General features: G+C 39.2%; 1 protein-coding gene across 3 annotated transcripts in view; it reads right to left on the reverse strand.

Moving 5' to 3' along the window:
- Nucleotides 1-24,236, reverse strand: part of DCLK1 (doublecortin like kinase 1) — a 239,683-nt gene extending 215,447 nt beyond the window's left edge. For all 3 annotated transcript variants that reach the window (XM_064645543.1, XM_064645545.1, XM_064645547.1), the window contains exons 1-3: nucleotides 23,913-24,236; nucleotides 20,438-20,826; nucleotides 10,572-10,918 (exon numbers count right to left, since the gene is read on the reverse strand). In XM_064645543.1, coding sequence (XP_064501613.1) covers nucleotides 10,572-10,918; nucleotides 20,438-20,813 — 723 coding nt within the window. In that variant the 5' untranslated portion in view covers nucleotides 20,814-20,826; nucleotides 23,913-24,236. The remainder of the gene's footprint in view (nucleotides 1-10,571; nucleotides 10,919-20,437; nucleotides 20,827-23,912) is intronic.
- Between the last annotated feature and the right edge of the window lie 223 nt (nucleotides 24,237-24,459).

Genomic DNA, 24,459 nt, shown 5'->3' on the forward strand with positions numbered 1-24,459 from the left:
GGTTTCTCATTATCAGTGCCTAGTGTGCCAAGACCATTTCCCATAACACATATGTGCTACATTCAGCTCCTTCTCAAAGTTATTTCCTCACCAAGGAGCATGTAAGTATGCCACTTAAACGCTCCATATATTGCATTAGCTTTAACTTAGATTTGGTGTGGGTGTAAATAGAAACACAGATTTCATATATGGAGAAGCAGCAGAAGGTTAAAAAAATTTTGATTATAATCATGTACAATACACAAACAGAACAAAAGATCTGGACTAGAGAATCAAGATGTTGTGCTCAGGAGACCATTTCCCACAGAACAAAATTCATTGAAAGCACCATTTTTCAGAATTTGCTGGATTTTAAATGAACAGGAGTTGTGATTAGAAATCAAACAAGGAGATAATACTAAAGGACATAAGAATAGCTGAAAAAAAAAAAATCAAAGAAAATGAAGCAGGCCCCTAGAAAACCTTCAGAAAGAGACAAACGATTTAGAGATATATAAGAAATCAAGAAAGGGAACATGAGACAGCAGGATGTTTCAAGGACAGCTAGAATAAAGAAAGAGTTTTGGATGCATGCTATATAGCAGCAGCTGCTGTTTGCCATTCAAATTAATGCAAAACAGATACATAACCTGGCTGCAAGGGAAGGCAGGTGAAGGTGTTTTAAACAGCAAACACTCTTCTTTTTAAAAGTCAGCATATGCAGTTTAGGTAACATCTGACTTCCCTCACTTTTAATCAAAGGCACTCTACCCTGGCTAATCCACAAGATGCCCCCAGTCATCCCCTACTGCCCAGCAGCTTTGAGAAAATCATTGCTTAAACCAACCCAAAAAGATAATTAAAAGCAGTTCAAACTGAGATTTCACTCTGCATTCACTTGATGAGTAAATGTCTCTTACAGTTTTAAGCTATTAAAATTCAGAGGAGTTTTATTTAAAAGAAGTTTGTGAGATCCAACGTTTAATGGAAAACCAAATCCACTAGAAAAACTGATTTGGGAGAGGCAATCAGCCTTAACTACTTAACATAAGTTTTACTCACAGTAAAATCCAGCTCTGAATTCAAAACACTATAAAGTTCTGCTGGTTCCAGTGGGAGCATACCACAGTCTGCTGTGTTCATTTTTATCAATGTGTAAAGTACCATACCCTGTCTTCAAGTCCCCAAAGACTTCTTTGCGCTTCTGTCTATGACTTCAAGAATTCAACCCCATGGAAGAAGCTCGATTCCCTTCTTGGCAGTTTTCTCAAGCAAAATTACCTGCTTGTAAGCAGGTGGTCTGACCTTCTTCAAAAATTTTTTTGGTAAAACATACGAGAAAGTACTTAATAAAATTTAAGAACAAACTATCTGATATACACCTTGTCATGTACCATTAACCGGTGACATCAGGTAAACAGTCTCAAAAGAGTTTATTTATAAAAAACCTAAGCTATCTTCAGAGCAATGCTGTCTTCATTCAGTACAAAGGAAATATTTTCACCTACTGGTAATTGTATTAGTGTCTAAATCTGATTGAGTCTGGGCATTCTGCCCCCATGAACTGGCAGACAGTAGTGGGGATTTATATTCAGAAGAGATTAAGTCATTACTTTCTATTGGATTGAAGAAATTAGTTTCAAGTTTAGAGAGGAATGGAGGGGGAAAGAGGTAGAATACATGGTACATCACTGATTTAATACTATGTAATACTGTTGTCCCTGAAGATCCTCAGGGATCAAGTCTCAGCCCCACTTCCAAAATTCGCAGAAGCAATCCTCAGACTCAGAGTGAGGAAACTGAATTGCATCTCCAACTACTATACACAGGAGAGTTCATTTAAGAAAGAATCCTTCTAGAGGTAGAGACCTGGATTCACCTTGATTAACTTGATGAGCACCTGAAAAGTATGTCACTGTCCTAGAATTGCTTTCTACAGAAAAAGGATCACGAGATGCATTTTCAGACCAAATAAGTAGAATATTCAAAGATATTCGTGTTTCTTGCAACACAAGCAACAGCAAAAAGTGTATGGCTTAAGAAGCTAGAAAGTACTGAACATAAGATGCTGTTTCAGATGCAGTTTCAGAAAATGGGTTCATAAAAGCTTAATTAGAAAATCAAGGTACAAAATTGGGCAGTCATTATCATTTCCTGCGCTGTCAGTAATTTTTGAATTATTTTGCCAGTATCAATTACCTTTTGTAATGTTTGAAAGACATTGGTTCCTATAAATGAAAGGATTAGTTTTAAGGGAAGAACACAACTAGCAACAGAATATTTATGTAGTTTGCCCTCCCAATATTCATAATTCACATAAGAATTTTCTCCTACACAACAGTTTGGCAAAAAGGTGTTGAATAGAAAACTAAGTATAAAAAAATATGTAATCAAAGACATACTTACACCAAGTCTCAGGTAGCTGTTCAAATTTGAGTTTGATTAAGTTATCATCCTTTAGTTCACTAAATCAACTTTTTTCAAAAGAGATATTGCCAAGATTTTCCAAGTGTTTGTATAAGAATTCAAGGCCCAACAATCCAAGAATAGAGTTATACAAAAATACACACATTAAAAAGAAAATATTTAAATTCTAATAAGCTACATGCAGTATTAAGAATTTTTTCTATGAATACTATAATTTAATTTCTTAGGAAAGAAACACATATGCTACAAAAAACTGAGAGAAAAATACTTTTTTTTTCCTTTTTTTTTCCTTTAGATGGTGCTTAGAATCCTCCTAAATGGCTAGAAGTTCTTAATCCTCTTGTAACAACTGGTTTTAGAAAGAAAAGAAACAACCTAGCAAATCCAATATTCATTATGCTTTCTTACAGTCTTATTACATCATACTACTTAAGAGAAAGGAAATACACACTTGCTTATGCCAATAAAAAAAGTGTTACTAACAGTAGCAGCTTCAGAGTAAAAACAAAATCGTCCCAAACAAGTTTTACAATAGACATTGTAAAATCTTCAAGTTATTGATCTCATTTCACTCAAAGTCATGAAACGTGGTATCTTAACAGGAAGGGGGCAGGGAGCAGAACAGAGAAAGTTTAGGATGGCTACTGTTTGAAAGCATCATAAAGAGATTTCAGGTATTCACAGAGAAGGTGTTTGGTCCTGAGGACTGCTTGTTACTGAGCAGTGGAAACTCCTCAATAACCACCAGTAATCTCATGCCTGTCTCCTCAAAACAGTCATACAGCATCCTCAGAGAAACCTGCAAGCACTTTTCCAAGCTCTCTTTTGCAAAACAAATAAGCAAAGAAAAAAAAAAAAAACACAAACAAAACTACCCCCAATAAGATCATTCAGTTGAGGATGTTTACATTTGCTTTTCTTCTTCCCCCCACAGAATTTAACTGAATGAGAAGATCTTTTTGGTTATATGTATATTTAAACAATGAAGCAGAGTCCAGACATAGAGGAAAAGGACACTTATTCTAGTAACAGATAGTTCTGAATGACCACACTGTCTCCTTCCCACTGAGAAATACTTCCTAACACAACAATATGAAACTCCATCTCGAGGAGTTAGAAATGACTCTTTCTTTTAAAGGCTTCTGACAGTAAATAAGCTCTCTAATGAGCAGCTGAGTACTCTTAAAGACACTAAGATCAACTTATATTTCAAGCACATTGAAGCAGATATGCAAGTTTTCAGTCTCATTCAACTAGTAGCAGCTCTTCTTTTCGACAGCACACAAGCCAATTTAAAGGTCTCAGAAGATGGCACCTTCTCTTCTTAATTTCCCAAGTCAGTCTATAGTTCCTACGGGATGCCAGTTAGCAATCGTGGAAACTCCTATTGTGAGACAGCTTTTGGAGACAGAGCAACACAGTCGTCAGTCTCAGCTTAATAAGAACCAACCCTAAACAAACACAAGGCTTTCAATTAGGAATGGGCTTCTGTTCACTCCTTTACAGAGAATTTTATTTGAGTACAATTAAAATTGTTAGTCAATGACACAATATGACATCAAAACAGCCTATCGAGAGACACAAGAGTTTAAGGAGCTATCAGAGCTTCCCTCTTACACCAGCATACCAATTGTCAGCAAACTGTCTACCCTAGCACAAATGATTTTGAACCAGATTTTTAGGCTTTTCTTAACATAGTCTAATTTGTAACAGAAGTCCACTTTTCTCAACAGTAATCACAAGAATCTTCCAAGACCCCCAGAGCCCATCATGACTTGCTGAGACAGGCAATTTTCAATTATTGATTTTTTTGTTTGTTTTTCAGACTATCCTTTCTTCAAGATAAGGGCTTTTTCCTCAGTATTGAGAAAAAAAATCCTCCTTTTTTTAATCCTTCCAGAAAATAAGTTTCAAAACACCAAAGCCAGAAATGATAGATCTTCCAGAGGAAAAAAAAAAAGTTTTTGATTAAATATACTGCAGGCAGGAAGGAGGGAAAATGAGGTGCATTACAAGTTGGAGAATGCTCTTTGGGTTTTCTTTTTAGTGTCTCTCATAGCTACATAAAAGGATCGTCTGTCAGCATGACTCAGATAGGGCCCTAAAATTCATGTTTAAAATAAGCAGAACAGGTATTTTCTGAGGAGTATGGCCATCTAGCATTCACATTAGAAACCCTTCAGGAAGGAACAGCTTGTGCAGTTTAAGCACAATGGGTTTCAGGTCCCCAGATGGTAGTGCAATATTAAAGTACCACCTCAAAAGCTGTTGATTCCCTGTTAAAATGCTTGAGTGAGTAGTAGAAACCATTTTACTTAATGTTTTCTTGCAATTAATCAGTATCTGCACAGCTACATCTCACAGAGAATTCACTGTGGTTCTCTGGTCAATCAACATCACCCCTGTGTGCCTTTGGCTGGCAGGGAGCTCCAAAACCTTCCACAAAAGATGATAAGTTACTGAGCTGAGAGAGATACAGAAGACGCACTCAACTTAATTTTTCCTATTTTGAAAAATGTGGACAATAAGTGCTATTTTGAGTGGATTGTAGCTACAACTGAAGAACAAATAAAAAGAACATGCACGACCAGTCACCCTTAAAATTAAATACACCTTCTATATTAAGAACAGAATTGATTACAAACACTGATGTGAATCAAAATTCACAGCACACATAAAACGAGTCACTTGCTGCACAGAAATTTTATTTTGCTTAATATTCATTTTGTCTGGATTGTTGTACAATATACACTACCCAAATGCTGAGTAGAGAATGTCATTCTGTATATGACACCTACCTTCCTTTATGTAGGTATTTCTGTATCAAGGATAATCCGGGTCTAGAGAAAGACATTTGAGATCTTTAATACATCCTAAAAAAGGGCAGATTTGATCAAGAATTTACTGTAGAATACAGATGTTATTATCAAATATTTTTCACTCGTTAAGAACAAAACAATAAAAAACACACCCACAGTTTAGGTGTAGGTGCAAACAGTTGCTTTTGTTTTCTTAAGAGAGTATTTTCTTACAACAGTAGCATTATTTTTAAAAACTAAGATATTGTGTGTCTTCAAAAAAGACAAGTCCACAAGAGAAGGAGTTTGTTTGCATCACAGCATACCCAGTTTATAGTGGGTTTTCACTAAAAATCAAAAGCATATTACAATATTACACTCAGTGCAGAAGCTTCAAGCTTTCTAGCATTGTGATGTTCCCTTTCCTTTCAGTCACAATTTTAATAGCTATTTTAATGGCTTAAAGAAAGATTATTGAAGGACATCTTATGCTTCACACATATACACATACAAAAGTCTTTAAATAACTGTGGCTGTATTTCATATCTATAAAGGTAATTTAATTTGACATAAAATATTTATCATAAAAAACAAAACAAATCAGATAGTGAGTTCTATTCTGGTATCTCTGCCACTGACCATTTATCTGTCTGGAGTCAAATCGACAGCATAACGCATAAACTGAAAAAATAATTTGTATGCTTGTATCTTGTTAAGCCAAGCAAACCACCTGTTCAAATAAGTAGGTCCTATTATAAATCAGATGTTTGTTCTACCAAAAGGAAATGGAGGACGTAGAAGGTAACAAACCATTGCTATCTAACCTTTAGTCCTTGTCTAAATATGCAAATTATAAATACCCCACACAAATACACACATCACAACACTTCTAAAAATGGCACTGTTTCACAGTTTTGCTGTTAAGTATGACCTTCATCAGTTTTCTCCCATTTTAGTCATTGGTGTTGTTCTAGAAGTGCACCAAGCAAACAGAAACCAGAACACTGAGCTTGTAACAAAGCAACTGGGCTCTATCTCCACACGCAGCTTGTATCCTCGATGTTTGCACTGTGTCTACACACTGCATTTTACAAAACCATATCTTGATGCACAAACTAAAAACGCCCCTTCTGTTAAGGAAAGGTTAGAAATCGAACTGCAACAGTGCAGCTACAATAAAGCAAGACACATTTTAGCCAGGAGAAAGTGTTTCTTCTCTGCATAAGTATGTGATAATATTAATGATCAACACTGACAATATCTTTTCATGCACTTACACAACCTTTTAATCTAAAAAAATTGAATATGCTTATAGTAAGAGCACACCTTCATTATCTGTATTCCTACAGGCAGCCATTAAACCTACTCATTCTATTTTTATTTTCCTTACATGGCAAAGTTGGCACAGAAAACACTTCAAGATCTCCCCCTGGAAAGCTTTTGATTTTGGTCTGAGCTCATAAGACTGTTAAACACTTCTGAGAGTCCCACCATCTTCAAATCCATCAGCATGTTACAAGGAAGTGATTCTCTCTTTCTCTAGAGTACAAACAGCATCAGTACCTTGTACCAGTAGAAACATAAGTATATCCATAAAAATACACATAAACTATTCTAGACACATTATCAAACCTATCCAGCTCTGAGGAATCATTAATAATTGAACTGCAAAAGTAGCATAAATGGAGGCCATTGTGCTTTACGATAAGATTGCAGTTGTATATTATGCCTCTTCTAACACAAATTAATTTATATTCTGAATTTTGAGAAACCTCGAAGTCAAAATACAGATTCTGATGTGTTATAAGGACGTACAAATAAACCACTGGTTGCCCTGTTTGTAGTAAAGAGAAACACATTTTTACAAAACTAAACTACATGTATGAAATTCAAAGTAAATACCTACCCAATATTAGAAAACATCAAATTTTAATCCCTGAACTGCCACTGACCCAATGAAACAAGATTGGTTAAATTTGTTGGGGCTTGTTTTTTTGACGATTGTTTTCTTGGGTTTTTTTGCAGGTTCAGTTTGTTCCTTTTCTTGTTTTGATTTCCCCCTTCCTTTTTTCTGCTATTCCAGCATTAAAAAAGTGAAATGGCTAATAGAACACACCTACTTAATCAAGCCCCTGGAGTTCTAAGGAACACTCACAAAGCATCATATGCACCTAAAATTACTGAATTTTCCAAAAGCAAGAAGGAACTTCTGGGATGGGGAATCAACCTACTGTCATAGGAGAGCTTTCCTCTTAGCAATTATAACTTTCCTCAGGTTCTGATTGTCCAAGCACTACCTCTCTCATCAAGACAAGCTCTTTATATTGTTATCAAATTTTATAGACCATCATTTAAATTCCTTTTTATCGAACACAATATTTATTAACATCTTTTAGAGATACAAATCAAAACATCACAACTAACAAGGCTGTTGTAAGAAGAGCATTTAAGCTCAGTTTCTCAATGTGTAGTGTCAGTATGGGACAATCACCTAACTTGGATGCCCAGTTAAGACTCCTGCTACTTTCTTTTTATTAGCATGAGGCATGTAATGATGGTATCCAACAAGAGTATACAAACCACGTTGCCCACCCAAACTAACAATACAGGGGACTCATGTCAATTTTTGCCATGGATGGGCAAATCCAGCGTTGGCCTCGTAAAATAACTCACAAGAGACAACTGTACAGAATAGTCTTTCTTCAAGTTATATTCCCAAAGAATAATCCCAGGAGAGCTTTATTCTCTTATCCTTACAGTAAATTACTTTTCTCAACTCAGAGATTTAAGATTTCATTGCTTTTTAAGTTAGCAATGAAAGATTTAATCACAGATTTGTTAGATTTAGCCACAGAACATAGGTTTTCCAGAACCTTCAAAGCTCCAGCAGGAGTCACAGTAGAAGTTCACAACTACAACTGAAAAACTTCTGGATTTTCCTCCCAGTAATAACTCACAGCTTGAGTTTACCAATAAAGAAATCTATCACTGTGTCCCCAACGCCATCTGGGAGATCAGGCTTTTGGGAGAGAAAAATGGAGCAGCAATTGCCTAGCAGCACAGGAAATCAATGACTTCCCCACGCAGGGGTGAGCAACAGGCTGCTCCTGCTCAGCACAGAATCATTCATTTCCCTTTCTGCCAGCAAAGCTGCTTTGTACACGCCACAGGCAAAGTCTCCATCACACTTGCAGGACACACACACCTTCCCCTAAACCCCAACATTACCAGTAGGGTTAGACAGTAAGTTACACAATTGTGCATGTATATCCAAAAAGGGAAAGGGTGTGGAGACAGCAGTCTATTGGGAGAGATTCTAGACACATTGGTTTCAGGCTATGAGGTACGTAACAAGTGTCCCAGTACACCACTGATTTAAGCTCATCTCAAAGTCCATGAGTTGACAAAGGATTCAACTGAACTATGCCAACATCAGGGCCAAGAAAACTTGGTCTTCATTTTCTCCCCAGTAGTAGGATAGCACTATATACTTGCAGGAATTAAGAGTTCTAAAAAACGTGTAAAGGTATTTTTCTGTTGTTTTAATCAAAAACATTAAAGGGGAGTTTAAAATATAAAAAGATATAAGTGAGCACATTATCCAGGAGACAATAGGCCACACTGACATCTTTCCAGGCTGCACTTTATCATAGCTAAACCACAAGTGTATTTACATATACAATGCAAAACATATATGCATCCCTTTTTTATTGAGAGAGTTTGCAGGAACCTGAATAGTCATTCAAAATCTTCTGTCAGTGTCAGAGCAGAAACCACCACTGATCTCTGAAGCTTTAAAAACCCAACTCCTTCCCCAGATTTACTAGCCTTAGTGCTTCCTGGAGCATGAGGCAAGGTAAGGAAGGATAGGAGTTGAGATTTTCCCCCAACAAACACTTGACCTTTGCCACAGACAACAACAATTCCACATTCACATTTTGCTCCAGGTCAAAGTTCCCAACAAAGTCACAGTAATGGGATCATTACAGGCATGTATGGAGTCATCGAGAACTGTACTACTGTCTGTAACTAGTGTCAGAGGCTACTGACACAAAACAGCAGACAGAAGGGACTTCTGGTCAAGCCATACTTGGCCTCAATTTGAACCAGTGCTCCAAATAAGCAGCTTGTCCATTAAACAGCCCTCTCTGAGATCAGAGGGTACTGCTGTAGCTGTTTCCAGAGCTATGCCTGCACATTAGCCCCAGTAACTGCAGATATGTTAGGACATCACCAGATCTAGCTGAAACTTTATTTGTATCAAGCATGTTTGGTAGCATTTCCCAATAGCTACGCTGTTTGCTACATGTCTGTGAATCACTGAACCTAGAATCCATAAAACGCAGCTATATTACAGAAGAAATACCATGGTCTCTAGCAGATTCTAGCTTCTGAGGAAGACTGTTCGATCATCTTTGTACCCACATTTTACACCCCTATAATTTCTTCAGTTTAGTAAGTTAAACCTGTAAATGCAAATATCTGCTTTATTTCTCTAGAGTCACCATTGCTCTAAATCAATTCAGGTCATGCTGAAATTAGCCTTGCCCTTCACCAGGTTAACAGCTTCTCCAGTTTTGCTATAATTAATACATGTACACAGACAAATTACAAATAAAGTGAAAGACAAAATAGAATAGGATTACTTTGTAATATTCTTTTCATGTCCCTCAATCCCCAAGTTCAATCAGAAGCCTCATAAGAATCGCACTGTACTGCAATTTAATAAGTCAGCAAAAAAGAGACATTGCTAGAAAGTACTTAATAAAAATAACATGTAACCTACATGAGATTCTTCAATAAATGTGAGCTTCACACATAACCCTACCTGTTTTCCTGAAAAAGGGAAAAAAAGCTCACTCATTTTCTAAGCTTGACCCTTCTTCATTGTCCATTCTAGATGCAAAAAGATTCATCATTTAGTCACTCTGGACAGCAACAGGCCTGCATTTATCACGGTTGAATGTGTCCTCACTGTTCGTTCTTACAGCTTATGGAAAGCCAAGTACTATGACTCATAAAACTGCTGTAAGAAAAAGCTGAAACAAGTTAACAGAATGAGTGTCTTTAAAGTGACATCCTTCATCCTACATTTCCGGCATGCAGAGCCAAAACCACATCACACTTTCAACTGACAGATTTAGAACTATTATTTGTCATAAATGGCAAGACCTTCACTGAGGCCAAGTAATGATTCATGATATTCCTGAACTGCTCACAGATCTTAAGTACACTTTAAGCAGTAGAAGGTCTGATTCCATGTTCTAGAAAAAGGGTTGTTTTTTTTTTTTACTAATGTACCATTCTTTTCTTTTGGGAAAATTATATTTTCTCCATGCTGAGAATGGCCATCATGAAAATTCTTACCTGTTTTCCATCTAGCGTGTATAAGCGTTTAACCACTCCTGAATCCAGCTTGATGGCATCAGTTATATCAGTAAGAACCTGTTCAAACGAATGTGCTGTCTTCTTGTTGAGCAGAATCCGGACTGCTTTCCGTGGCTTCACTCCACTCCTGATGATAGTGACTAGTTTAGGCCTAATGAAATCCTTATTCTCTTTTGCATCTGGAGCACCTCCTTTAGCAGTGGCAAGAGATGGCACTGAACGAGAAGTAGAAGTTGTCTTAACATTCACTGACCAGTTTGGGTTTACATTCTTCGTGTACTCCAGTTTCTTGAAGGGTTCTATGGAACCACATACATAACTTTCTCCTGTGGAAACAAAAGTGAAAGACCAGCAAGTCAGACTAGAGAGGAAGGGGAAAAAAAAAGAAGAATGCAGAAAAATACAAAATCAAATCCTTCTCAAATTCTTAAACGTTATTCTTATTGCTCTTGATCTACAGCACATAAAGTATTGATCTCTTCCATTCTCAGATGCTATGGATTATAAAATATATTTTTAAGATCACTCTTCAGCTAACCATTCAACAAATGCTGATATAAAAATCCTTGAAAGCAGCAGTTTTCTTTTCAGGAAACATCATTTGCACTGAGGATCACTGCTGTCAGTAAACCGTGTTCATGTTTCCTCAGTTGCCCAGTATCACAGTACTCCTGCAGCCTTCACGCTTAAACAGCCCACCCCTAACAAAAGAGCAGGCCCCAAACACTGCAGAGGAAATAACATGAAACATTATCAAAAACAACAGACTCATAAAAAGGTTGATGAAAGTGTTATGGGAGATTTGTTAACATTTGATTATTTAAAGCTTTAAGCAGCATAAACTCGGGATATGTACAGGCAAGAAATCTCACTATTATTATATAATCTCACTATATTATCACTATCACTGACTCAATATGTAATATTGGGGGAAAGGAAGGCAAAGAATAGCAATTACAGACTCCTCATCACAACAAATTTACCACACTTAAAAGAAAAATAGTGGTTATTAGTTCCAAAATGCACATAAGAACCAAAGATATTCACAGAATCACAAGTTAGAAGGGACCCATGAGGATCATTGAGTCCAACTCCTGGCCTTGCACAGGACCATCCCCAAGAGTCATATCATGTGCCCGAGAGTATCGTCCAAACACTTCTTGAACACAGACAAGCTTGGTGCTGTGACCACTGCCCTGGGGAGCCTGTTCCAGTGTCCAACCACACTCTGGCTGAAGAACCTTTGCCTAATATCCAACCTAAACCTCCCCTGAAACAACTTCAGGCCATTTCTTCAGATCCTGTCAGTGGTCAACACAGAGAAGAGATCGGTGCCTGCCCCTCTTCTTCCCCTCATGAGGAAGTTGTAACTGCAATGAGGTCTCCCCTCAGTCTCCTCTTCTTCAGGCTGAACAGACCAAGTGAGCTCAGCCTCTCTTCATACGGCTTCCCCTCAAGGCCCTTCACCATCTTCACTGCCCTCCTTTGGACGCTGTCCAACAGCTCAATATCTTTCTTCTATTGTGGTGTCCAAAACTGCACACAATATTCAAGGTGAGGCCACACCAGTGCAGAGCAGAGAGGGACAATCCCCTCCTTTGACTGGCTGGTGATGTCCTGGGAGTCAACAGTTCCTCCCAATTTTGTGTCATCTGTAAACTTGCTTAGTATCCCTTCCAGTTCTGCATACAAGTAATTTATGAGGATGTCACCACAGTTAGAAATGGAGGCAGGGAACACTGGGACTTAAGGCTTGGATGCAACAGAGATTCAAGTTTGTTGGCACTGTGCTCAAAAGGTGAAACAATAACACACTGTATAGTGATTATCAAAAAGGCAGTAGAAGAAGTGCAAAAGAACAAAGAAGTCAGAACAACATGTGAAGATGGATCACTGAGCAGAAAAAATACAGACAATGACAGCAAGATCAAAAAAGAATCATAAAATTATTTTTTGTTTTCCTTTTCTTTTTTTTAAAAAAACATTATTTTAAAGCAGAACAAAATACAGAGTGGAAGATTAAGTAAGGCACTCCAGTGCTTACTGCTCATGGTGTAAATCAGGTTAGTCTTCACTTTGCAGTAAAATTCAAAGCATTAAAAAAAGAATCTAAGATGGAATGCTTATAGAACCTTACAAGAGATAAAGGTAAGCCTTTCCTTTCAGCCACTGTAGTCATACACAAGATACATAGATGGATAGATAGATAGATATGTATATAGTAACATCAGAACAGAAAGGCTTAGCTACAGTAATGAGTGATCAAACAGTGCATATTCTGTTCTATCATGTCCCTGTCCAATAGTTCTAGTACTAGCTACTCAATTACTGCCAAGTCAGAATGCACCCATAACACCACATCCATAAAATTAACAAGCTTTAAAAAACATTAATAGTATTTTGTAGAGGGAAAAAAAAGAAATCCTACTACGATTAAGACTGCACTCAATACAATAAATACCTTCCTATAAAATACTTTGCAGAAGTGTCTTTTATGAATTTTTAAACAAAACTTGTCTCCACTTGTGCTTGCTGTAAAACATGAAATCCGCCAGAAACATCTTATTTTATTTTTGAGGGGGTTTTCATGTTCAGTCCTATCAGAGAAATTGTTCAGTTTAGTTGCATGAAGTTATTTATTTAAAAACAAGTCTTTATATTAAAACTGACTCTCAAAGGGTAGGTGCATAAATAAATGGCCATGCACAGTGAACTCAGAAGATTTACTGCAGTTTATTAAGAATGCTTTTGGTTCCCCTTCTTGGAAGGGCAGCATTCCACATTATTTTTAATATCAGCTATATTTAAAGGTCAGCTGGATTCCTTGTAGAATTTAACTGCACATCAGCAGCTCTTCATTACATACCTAATTTTGTGTAAATGATCATAAAAAAAAATCAATACAATTGAACATCAGCATTTTTGCCCTTTCTTCATTTCCAACAGTACTGTATTACATCAATAAAAAATTTACATGAAGATATTATTTTCCCTTCACAAGCTTCATATTTAGTTACAGAACATCTTGGAGGTAGAGTATCCAAGGCCGTTTAAGATGAAATATCTTTAGTAAGAGCTATTTTATATAGGTCAACAGAAATACAGACACTTCTCCCATAATGCTGTTATTTAAGACTGTTTTAGATGTTAGCCAGGGACTACAGTTCTCACGCATGCCATGCTGGTCTTAAGGGTCAGGCCTGTAAGAATAAAAACCTATGGTGTTTGTATGCAGGGGAAATCTCAGAGAAAAAGACAAAAGGTCTTCACCTAGATTTTTGTCATCTCTTCTGTTTCACTAGCATCTTCAGGAGAGAAGACTGCAAAGAAGTTTCACAAGGGGCATGACTTACAAGTCCAATAAATCCGCCTTCTGCTTTAGTTATTGCTTCCTCATCATCAGCTTTGACTAACTGCAAGGAAGAAAGTAACAATCTCTAGACACTAGATTCATAATAGAACACGTTGAAGAAGGATTCTTTGCAGATACTGGATTAAGCAAAAGGCACAGAAAATACAGCCCACTTAAGTGTCTATTTGTTTGCAGCTCCCCAAGGGAGGGGAGCAAGTCTTTCACAGTGGCGTAACTAATGAAATTTTGACTCTTGATTACAACATCAATAGCCATTAGAAAAAGAAAAGGGGAACATGCAGCTGTTTTAGGAGATCTGACATCTAGGAAAAAAAGTGACTACCAAGTCTTGGAAGGTTTCCCTTTGCTGATAGCCTCTTAAAAGCGATAGTGCAAATGAAACACACACCCTCCAAAAAGATGCACAGCACTAAAGACACGCAACATTGAAGGATAGTTCTTATAGGTCATTACAGAATTTCAAGATGTGCTCCATTTATTAAATATGTAATTTTTTTAAATATTATCTGTGTACAAAGTGGTTGCTAAGGAGACATTGAATCACTGTGTGTAAGTACTGGAGTGTTTCTGATGCGTTTCCCTCTTTGGCATATTGGTATTAGCAGTTAGTCTGTTTTCTTCAGCTTGCGGATATTCTCCCTGCAAGAGTGATCAAGGCATTGTCTCTTAAAATTATTGTATTGCTTTTCTGTGCTTAATACGATTTGGCCTAAAATGGCTTCATGAGGAAACCAGTTGATCTTAGGCGAAAACCCAACAAGGAAGAGAGAAACTGTTTGAATCATACAAGCAGAGAGGGAACAACCAACCCACTCTTTGTGGAGGCTTCAGGACCTGACAATTTACTGAAAATAATGTTGATTCCTTGGAGTAGAGTACACAGTAGGAAAAGGAAGTTAATAAAGGCCCATCTAAGGTGGAGAAAATACAATACTTGCACACTTGGGTAGTGAGAATGTTCAGCAGTGATTTATTGGGGTCTGTTTCCCCAATGGACAGAGCAAGAAATATCTTAAGAGAACAGGGAAGGGACTAGCATCCCCAGCACTCCATGCCTAGGCACACCTGCTTTTCTTCACTTCTACCCTTTGGTTTTGTACATACAAAAGGCAGAATCTCAACCTCTCAGGAGAAAGGACAAAGAATTCCGACTATCCCTCACCACACAGAGCAGACTGCAAAAGGAAGATGACCTGAATCAAAGAAGTTACTGATAGTTGGTAGTTCCCAAATGTGTTAGTTAATAGAACAATAACCTACTTTAACTACATTGCTGCTGCCTTGTCTTTCTGCAGAGTCTGAAAAAATGCAATCGTGTAAAAGAGATGGAGCATCTACAGGAAATAAATCCAATCTACAGATGTTCACCTAGCAATCAGATGCACCAGAAACTTTAAATCAGATCTCCTGTGACATCTTAAAGGACTTCTTTTGCACAACATTCTTTTTTCTCAGCTCAGACTGAAAACTCTTTTTCCCCTCATCAAAAGCCAAGTAAAAAAATAAAGACATACTTTGCCCTCAAATTTCTGCTCCAAGCAAGATAGGCACTGTACAAAAAAAACCTGGAAAGCACCTAGAATAAGAAACCCCATGGCCTTCCAAGAACTTGTTAGGGAAGACACAATGTGAATCAACTAGCTAATGGATGAAGAAAATAATCAAATAAACATTGCCGGAATAACCCTCTACTATTTTATGCAACAGGATTATTCAGCTGTTTGTTTATTAAACAATATAAGAATTGCAGGCATTTCTGCCTCAGGATCCAGTCCAAGTTTCACTAACTTTGATAGCCCTGGATCAAGTCCATGGTAAATATCCAGTGTAAATTTAATCCTTCAAAAAAATGTCCACATTTCACAGAGATTCGGCTCTACAAACATTTAAACAGATACTTTACTATTATTATTTTGATAGCACATTGCATATGCATATGAATCTTTCCAGCCCATCAATTCCCAGCTGCTGACATAGGCATGACTAAGAAGAAAGAGCATTAGCTGCAGAGGGCACAGAGACCACGTCAATCAATTCCTACAGTCTGGCCTGGCTGGGCTTCTCAACAACAACACTGGAGTGGTTGGTACAGTCAAGAAGGCAGCAGGAGCAGCGGCTAGGAGAGGGAAAAGCTGAGATAAAAGGAATGAGGTGACAGTAGGAGCAGCAAGACCCCTATACAAAAAAAGTCAGGAACTCTGTTGCAGCCCACCCCTTTAGCAAGGAGACACTGCCTTTTGAACTCTCCACTGGCAGGCAGCTTCTCTGCTGCTCTGAACACAAATGCTGTGTTCTGATGCCTGCCTCTATCACAAGAGCCTTCCTGCAGTCCTCATGTGACCCATCACCTCCTCTGCCCTGCAGCAAGGTTCACATCTCCCAAGAGTTATTAGCTAGTTACAGCTCCCACTGGATTTTAAAGCTGGTATATTCAGACTGCTACTTCAATGAGGATTGCAGCTCCAAGATAATCCCTGAGAAATATTTGGTTTTCTTTTTCAGATTATTCCTTAAAACCATTTTTGCCATTACGCCTATACAAAACATGCACATACAGATACAAGTTTTTAGAATCATTTGGGAATGCACCCAGTATTGACATGTGACAACATTGTTTCCCAGTACATACTCAGTCTTGTGGTTTGGGTTTATTGGTTTGTCTTTGACTGCCAGTTCTCTGCTGCAGGGTTGAACTTTGTGGTAGGTATTGCGGAAACCTAAACCAATTGATTCAATTGGTCATAATCAAGACTCTGAGGTAATATTATAATAAAAAATAATGAGAAAGGGATGCAGGTCTGGCTAGGGATTGATTCTGTGGTCTTTGTTCCACAAAGCAGCACCCCAGGAGTAAAAACTGTAAATACTCTGTTTCAGAGCTTTCGTGCTCACTCCTTTGTACATTGTTCATTGGTAATTCTGGGAGTAAGACTTATGAGTCCACTTCTGTTTTCAGCTTTAATGATACACTTTTGAAGAAGCAAAAGGCCTTTAGTCCTTTCCTGAGACTTTCTTTACAGCTAGAAAATTTAGCTTTTAAGAGCAACTTTATTATTTCTACATGTTTTGGTTGCATGTCATACCTAGGGAATAAAGTCACGTCACACGTGGAAACCATTCTTTAAAGGTAAGAGGGTCCTAACATCAGGTCTGACAAAAGAAGGTAACCTGAATCCATTGCATTATTTCCTTCATCTACAGTGACAGGAGAAGGGAAGTTACAGAGCATGTGAAACTTTTTCCAACAGCACATAACCCTTGTTATCAAATTCCCACGAATCTCACATGCCCTAAAACTAAAAACCCCCACAACCAGGGAAGTCATTAGTTTCAAATAAAGAGAAAATGTGTCCATACAGCTCAAAATAACCAACAGTACCAGCATACAGCCATGCCAGCTCTGAATTGTATGCAGAATGAAACTAAATATAACTGAAGCAAAACTGCTCCTTTACAATCTTTTTCCTTTGGGACTATCTTTCATATAGTTCTATGTATTTAGCTCTGGGATGAAAAACATTGACTGCTGTCTCATTTCCCCCAGGAGCTAGTTGCTTCTCTGTCTTCATGTACCGCATGGGAAGGTAAGAATATAGTAACTTCGTCACAGGCATAAAGACAAAAAACCAACACCAAATAGAGGCTTTAGACATTTGCCTTTAAATGCAATCACTAAAATCAATGGTCCCACAATCACCTAAATTCACAAGTCTCATTAAATTACTTAATGAATTCATACAGTAAGGGAATAGTCTCACCATGAAAAAAGCAATGCTTCATATTTCAATAGTTGGAGCACAAATGTCATTTGGCAAGAGGCAAAAATCAAGTGATTTTCCAGCTATTTAAACACAAAGCACAGCTTCAAGCTAATTAATGCTGTACAGACTAGCCAAACTAATAAATTTGTGTAATAAAGAGTGGAAGGGGCTTACACAAAAACCATCACTGAGCTAATAATATATGAACCTGTAGTGCACTGTGAAGGTCTACAAGTGAAACTACAAAATAAGCTACCTGCAGTTTTATACAAATAAACATAAATACCTTTTCAGATGGAATGATAATGTAGCTCTCTACTTGCACACAAAGACTGACTTCTGTAAATCCCACAGTGTTAATGGCACAAGAAAGTAAGACTGTCCAACTTGAACTATACCAGGAAGGGAAGATGTGTTCATTGAAGAGGTAAGGAATAAAGTTCCATAGGACTAAAAGAAATATCAAAGTCCTTCTTTAAAATAAACTCTTGCACTGTCACTCCTTTTGACTGACTGATTTATAACTGGTATTATTCTTCTCTAGGATGCCAAAATAAACCAATCTTACAGGTTGTTGAATTTATTTCTGCATTCAATTCTTTCTTTTCAAAAGCTGTCTCTCACTGGCTGCAAAAAGACTGCACAAATCACCGCTAACATCAATGAAACCTGTTTCTAGATGAGCACACCAATCAAATAAGAAAATGCACAAACACTGCTTTTAAACAGATGTTGATTAATATTGGTCTTTCCTCCCAGAAATTGATTTTCTCCACCAATTAAACACTGTCCTGACAAATACAGTTTTAAACTCTGCCCTCAAATTCATAACGTTGCTCTTAAGACTGGTTTCCTTTCCATTTCACTAAACATCTGGTCCTAACCCCTAAACTCCTTACTTCCACGGACAATCCCACCCCTTAAATTTTCTTTTTGGAGCATCTTCATATTGTCTCCTACTTTCCTTTTCACACAAGGAAGATTGCCAAGAATATCTGCTTCTCAAAACTTCTCCTTAAAAAGCTTTCCTCTGCTATGACATAAAAAGGAGACAACTCAGTGGTGGCTGAACACCTGCTATGCAAAGATGTGCTCCTCTTTCAGTAACCTTATTTGGCATTCCCTTTTCTTCTCTCTCCACATTAGCCACCTTCTGATTACAAAAGGCTCTCATTACATTTTGATTCTGCAAGTTCTCTCTCCTGGTGCTAAAAACTGAAATCACAAAGAAATTACAATCTCTGCTACAACTCTAAATCGGTTGTCCAGCGGCTATATATTCATCCTTTACAAGTTTGCCCATGGCACACTAGAGCCACGGGTAGAACGGAAGCAACAGTGAAAGAATTGTTCCACCTCTATTTTCTTTGAACGCAGTCAAGCACCTGCACTTAAACTTTACAGATAAGAAACCAGCTCATTTATGGCCATGTGACATTATGAAAGTTAATGCTTTCATACCTTGTACATTCTGACGTTTTATACTAGAAACCCACTACAAGCCAGAAGCACTTTACGTTGGAAAAGCTAATCTAGCTACTTTTAAAACTCGTGAAAAGTATTATTAATTTTCTAAGCCTAATATTTAAATTGATTAATGCTGACAGCTTCTTTTGCCAATAAAACTATCACTGAAGGAGTGATGAATTCAGTGTTAATGGGCAAATTAACAACTGGCATGTCTGACGTTTGACTGTCACCAAGAACCACAGAATCACAGAATACGCCAAATTGTAAGGGACCCCAATAATACTTTATACTGCAGGTACATGAGACTTATTAACAAATAATGCAATGATCTCCACAACTACCTGAAAGGAGGTTGTAGCAAGGTGGGTGTTGATCCTCTTCTCCCAAGTTAATAAGCAGTAAGACAAGAGGAAACGGCCTCAAGTTGTGCCAGGGAAGGATGAGATTGGGTATTAGGAAAAATTTCTTCACAGAAAGGGCTGTGAAGCATTGGAAGAGTCTGCCCAGGAACGTGGTTGAGCCACTGTCCCTGTAGGTATTTAAGATGCGCAGATACGGCACTTAGTGGATATGGTTTAAGTGACGGACTTGGCGGTGCTGGGTTAGCGGTTGGACTCATTTATCTTAAAAGTCTTTTTCAACCTTAACAATTCTATGACTGGGTAAGAGGAGAAGGGAAACGCTACAGGGGAGAAAAGTTTGAGATCTACCCCAGCTGAACAATGGCTACAATATTACTCTTTTAACAGGCTGCCAACATTTATGCCACTCCATGAGAGGCTAATATTTTACTTAAGGCATATTTACTGGTAGGGAAGAGTTGGAGCTCTTCACAAGGTACAGAGAGACTTAAAAAAAAAATAAAAATCCATCAGAGCTGAAATTCACATAGGTTTCATTAGCACCACAGACCTTGTGAAGTTTAACAGACTAAACTCTCATTGGCATTTGAACTTGTATGTTTAAAAAAAAGAAGGAACAGATACAATCTGTTGCATCTAGGACTACCAACACTAGGTTAAGACACAGGAAAAGGTCAGACACATTCAACAAGAGGGAAATAAATGGCAAGGCAATAATATTTCAAGGCATAATTTAAGATATTCACAATTCTACTCAGACCATTGAAGATCCTTCCTTTATCAATAAGAACAATACCATTACCTATTTTTGAAAGACTTAACAGATTAAACAAACACTGACTCAAACTTAACTTTACACCTCCAAATCTTACTGCTGACCTTCTACTAGCTGGTCCAAGGAGGTAATCTTCTTGGAGCCATCAATTGTGTAGATTGTTCTCACTCCCTGGGGCAGATTCACATTGTCGGACAGAGTTCGGGTCAGATCAGCCAGGAGAGCTTCAAAGGATCTAAACCGGTCAGGGGAGATGGCATATACAATCCCTTTGAAATACCGGTCTCCATTACGATAGAAACGAACTTTCTTGGCTTTTTTCTCGGAACTCAGGGTCTGTAGAGTACGGGTTCGGTAAAAGCTGCAGTGGGCACTGTGAGTAGGGCTGGGTAAACCATTTACCCGGGACCCTCTGCCATATCTCTGCGCTTTATCACGCTCATCAAAATGCTCCAGCTCCATATCTCTCCCAAGGGACATCTTGAAGTTCAACCTAAGGGATGCACAAAAGAAGAGAAAAAGAAACTTAAGACATTTTAAGGGAGCTCACTTTGAGACTATATTACATTACAGAGGACTGTACATTACAGAGGACTACTTTCTAGGTTGAGAAGAATGTTTGAATAAAACCATGCTGTATTCACATGGTCCTTTCACACATGCCATAAAACTATTATAAGGTAGACTTTTGTACACCATAGAAACATGACTCATCAAACCAAACTGCTAGTGATATGAAAACATTAGAAGTGTTTGTTCAAATTCAGTAACTCTGAAAATGAGGTGACAAACTTGAGCTACTGGAAAAAAGGAACAAACGCATCAACTTTCTACTTTTTCTCATGTTATATTCAGGTGCTATTTGAGTCTAGTCTACCTTCTAGACAGCTTGCCCCCACTGAACTGTTTTTTCCAACTTCTGTATCAAGAGGTGTTGTTTCAGAAGGGCAGCCAGTCGCCAATAAATAAGCAATTAAGAACTTTTCAGAGGAATAGATCTCGCAGGTTGGCAATGAGAATCAGGACTATCACTTAGTGGGTCAATCCCACTGTTAAGTCCCTGCATATTCCAACCATTGGTTTCCTTACAGCCTAAGCTTTGTAATAAATTACTTCAGTTGTCCTTGTGCAAATGCTTTACACACTCTAAACCAACAGAAGGGCTCAACTAGCATGAAATTAAAGAAAAATATATTGGGGTAGAGAGGAAACTAGTATTTTTCAATGGGCAAGCTACTTTAGTGCTCTGTAAGACTTGCAAGATATATTATTGACATCCTAAGTCTAATATTCAAATTGATTAAGGCTGATATCTTTTTTTTGCCATTACCAAAGGAGGGATAAAATCAGTGTCATTGGGCAGATTAGCAATTGGTGCCTCCCACGCTTGACAATGAGAAAAACCCATTAGCCCTGACCAAAACAATCCCAGTTGTTCAATACAGTTCACATAAATAGACGTTCACATGTTCTGAGAAGAAACCAAAGAGGAAAATACTTCTGTTCCTTTTTACAGCCAACACAAGACTAAATTCTACAAAGAGCAGGTTAATGTTCACAAATAGAAGTAAAAAAATAAAATAAAAAAAAGAATTATCAAAAAATCATTAGGTTCAAAACACATTTATTTTAAGAGCTACATAGATCTGCAGTTGTCTGCAGAACAGCAAAGCACAGTAAGTTTATTTATAGCACAGATACACAGACCTAATTTAGAAGTGGCCTCTCTGATTGATTTCCAATAAAAAGACAAAAAATGGCAAGCACTAGCTTTGTTTCAACCACTCATAATGATGTGACCATTAAGAAAAAAATTGTATTCAGACCAGTTGTAAAACAGTGGGAGGAAATACAGAAAAACTTACAGTTGCTCTTTGGCTTACAGAAGTTTGTATGAAACTAATGATTATACAACTGGACTCTGATGCTGCAAAGCTGTAGTGGATTTGCTCAGCAACTTCTCAGAGCAGCTCATGTGCTTGACTAGCACAAGCACCCAAAGGTAACCACTGCAAATGCAGGGCCTTGGTGGAAATTATTTACCCTGCTTTGGTTACAGCTCTCAACTTATTTTATTACACTGGCACAGGATCATATGCTTATGTGTATATGCAAGATTTATACCTGGAAATACTGTAAAGGCATGTAATAAATACATGGTGCAGTATATGTTTGTGTTTTCTTATATATATAAGAAAAAAGACTAATCTATGTTTTTCCCATACACCCCACTTAATTGAAATGAACAAGAATGTTTGCTGTAGCATTTTGTTGATGTTTCTTTATAGGCTAAATACAAAATATACCTTAGTGGCCACAGCTTAGGATCAAGATTGTACCGCCTCTGTTTCCATGTTCAAAAAATGATGTCACTTGTTTTAATTCATTTTCAATTACAATGAGAACCTGTTATTCAGATTTAAACAATCCTATAATGCACAATTCAGAAATTGTATCTCAAAAGCAATGATGCCTGTGCCAAGAAAAATGGATTTTTCCTTGGTCTGCTGCTTCCTTTGCTCAAACCATCTCAAACACACACACATACAAAACAAAACCAAAAAAAAGAAGTTTAGGTGAAGATATATACTTTCTTAAGAGGCTTTCAGCTTTACCTATTTTGAATGAGAGAAGGAAGAAATGTGAGTCACTGCCCTTTCTTCTGCACGCTTATGCTTTAATCAATAGCGCCTGTAATTCCCCATTTCGCCCTTTAAAACAGAAATAGAGCTCCCCTTTAACACCACACTCCTGCTATTTACAGAAAAGCGTGTTCAAACCACCAGGTCAGAGCAGACAAAGAAATCCTAAACAATTTGATCTGATCAGATGTTTCCATTTGTCTGTGTATAGATATATAGTCGTATACAGGCAAACACGGAAAAACGAACGGACACACCCCTGGAAAACCACCATGCCCAACACTTCACACCCTAACATCTGTTAAAGAATTATTTATAATACAGGTGTGGGTGAGCATTTCCATGAAACAACCACACATGCCGATAAAAAAAAAAAATACATCACGCAGCGATGTGACGGGGACCCAGTGCAGATCATACAGATACTAAGCAGCAGGACGACTACTAGTCACTGGGGGGAGGGGGGAACCGGGAAACGTGGATAAATGCGGCAGCATTTCACGAATGAAAAAGGGGCTTATAATGCCGGAGTATGGGAAACGTGTTTGAAATACCCCCAGCCCGCTCGAGGTGGCACCAAGCACTCCAGCCCCGCCGCGGGGTGTGCGCGGCGCGACCCGCACGGTGACCGAGCCGGGGGCGCACGGGGGAGCACCGCGCCCGCTACCCGGGCTGCCGGGGCCATCCAGGGGCCATCCGGCCGGGATGCCGCAGGGAGGGGAGGCGGCGGCGGGTACCCGCGCCCCCGCACACGCACCGGCACACGCGGGGCCGCCCGGGGCCAGCGCCGCGGCGTCGGCCGAGGCCGCCGCCCCACACAATGGGCACAGGTGCACACACCGCACTGCCCCGCACCGCCGGCCACCGCGCCCCGGCGGCCCCGCACGCCGCAGCCCCCGCGCAGGAGAGAGAGGGCAGGGACGGCCCCGGCCCTTACCTGTTCTCCGCAGCCTGGCGGGCACCTCCTCGCTCAGACCTGCCGGCGGGGCGCGGAGGGAAGGCGGTGGCTCGGAATGGGAAGCGGCGAAGGAGCGGAGGCTCCCCCCTCCCCCCGGCGACCACCCGGCTGCAGGCGCAGTAGTTGCCGCAGAAAGCGGCTCCACTGCCTTTGTTACGCCTCCCCTGGCTGTAGCGCGCTGCTGGGGAGCCCGGGCTGCAGCTGCTTCGCCTTTCTTCTGCTGCTGCCGGTTGCAGTGATTTGCATTAGCCCGGCCCTCATTGAAATGCGGCTCTTCACACCAGCCTCTCCCAGGCGCTCTCCAGAGGGCGGCGCCGCCGCCGCTCTCCCCCTCTCTGTCTCCCTCCGGTTGCGGCCCCGATCTTCCATCGGCGCTGGAGCCGCTCTGGGCAGCGCGCCCTGCCCGCGGAGCGCGGGTGCCAGGGTAGCCCTCCCGGGACCAGCAGGCTCTCCTGGGGCGGAATTTCTGGTCGCACCGCGGGTAGCCGCCCGCCCGGCGCCTCCCTCCGCCCCGGGGAGACCCGGC

The sequence above is a fragment of the Pseudopipra pipra genome, chromosome 2, assembly GCF_036250125.1.
Source record: "Pseudopipra pipra isolate bDixPip1 chromosome 2, bDixPip1.hap1, whole genome shotgun sequence".
Lineage (NCBI taxonomy): Eukaryota > Metazoa > Chordata > Aves > Passeriformes > Pipridae > Pseudopipra > Pseudopipra pipra.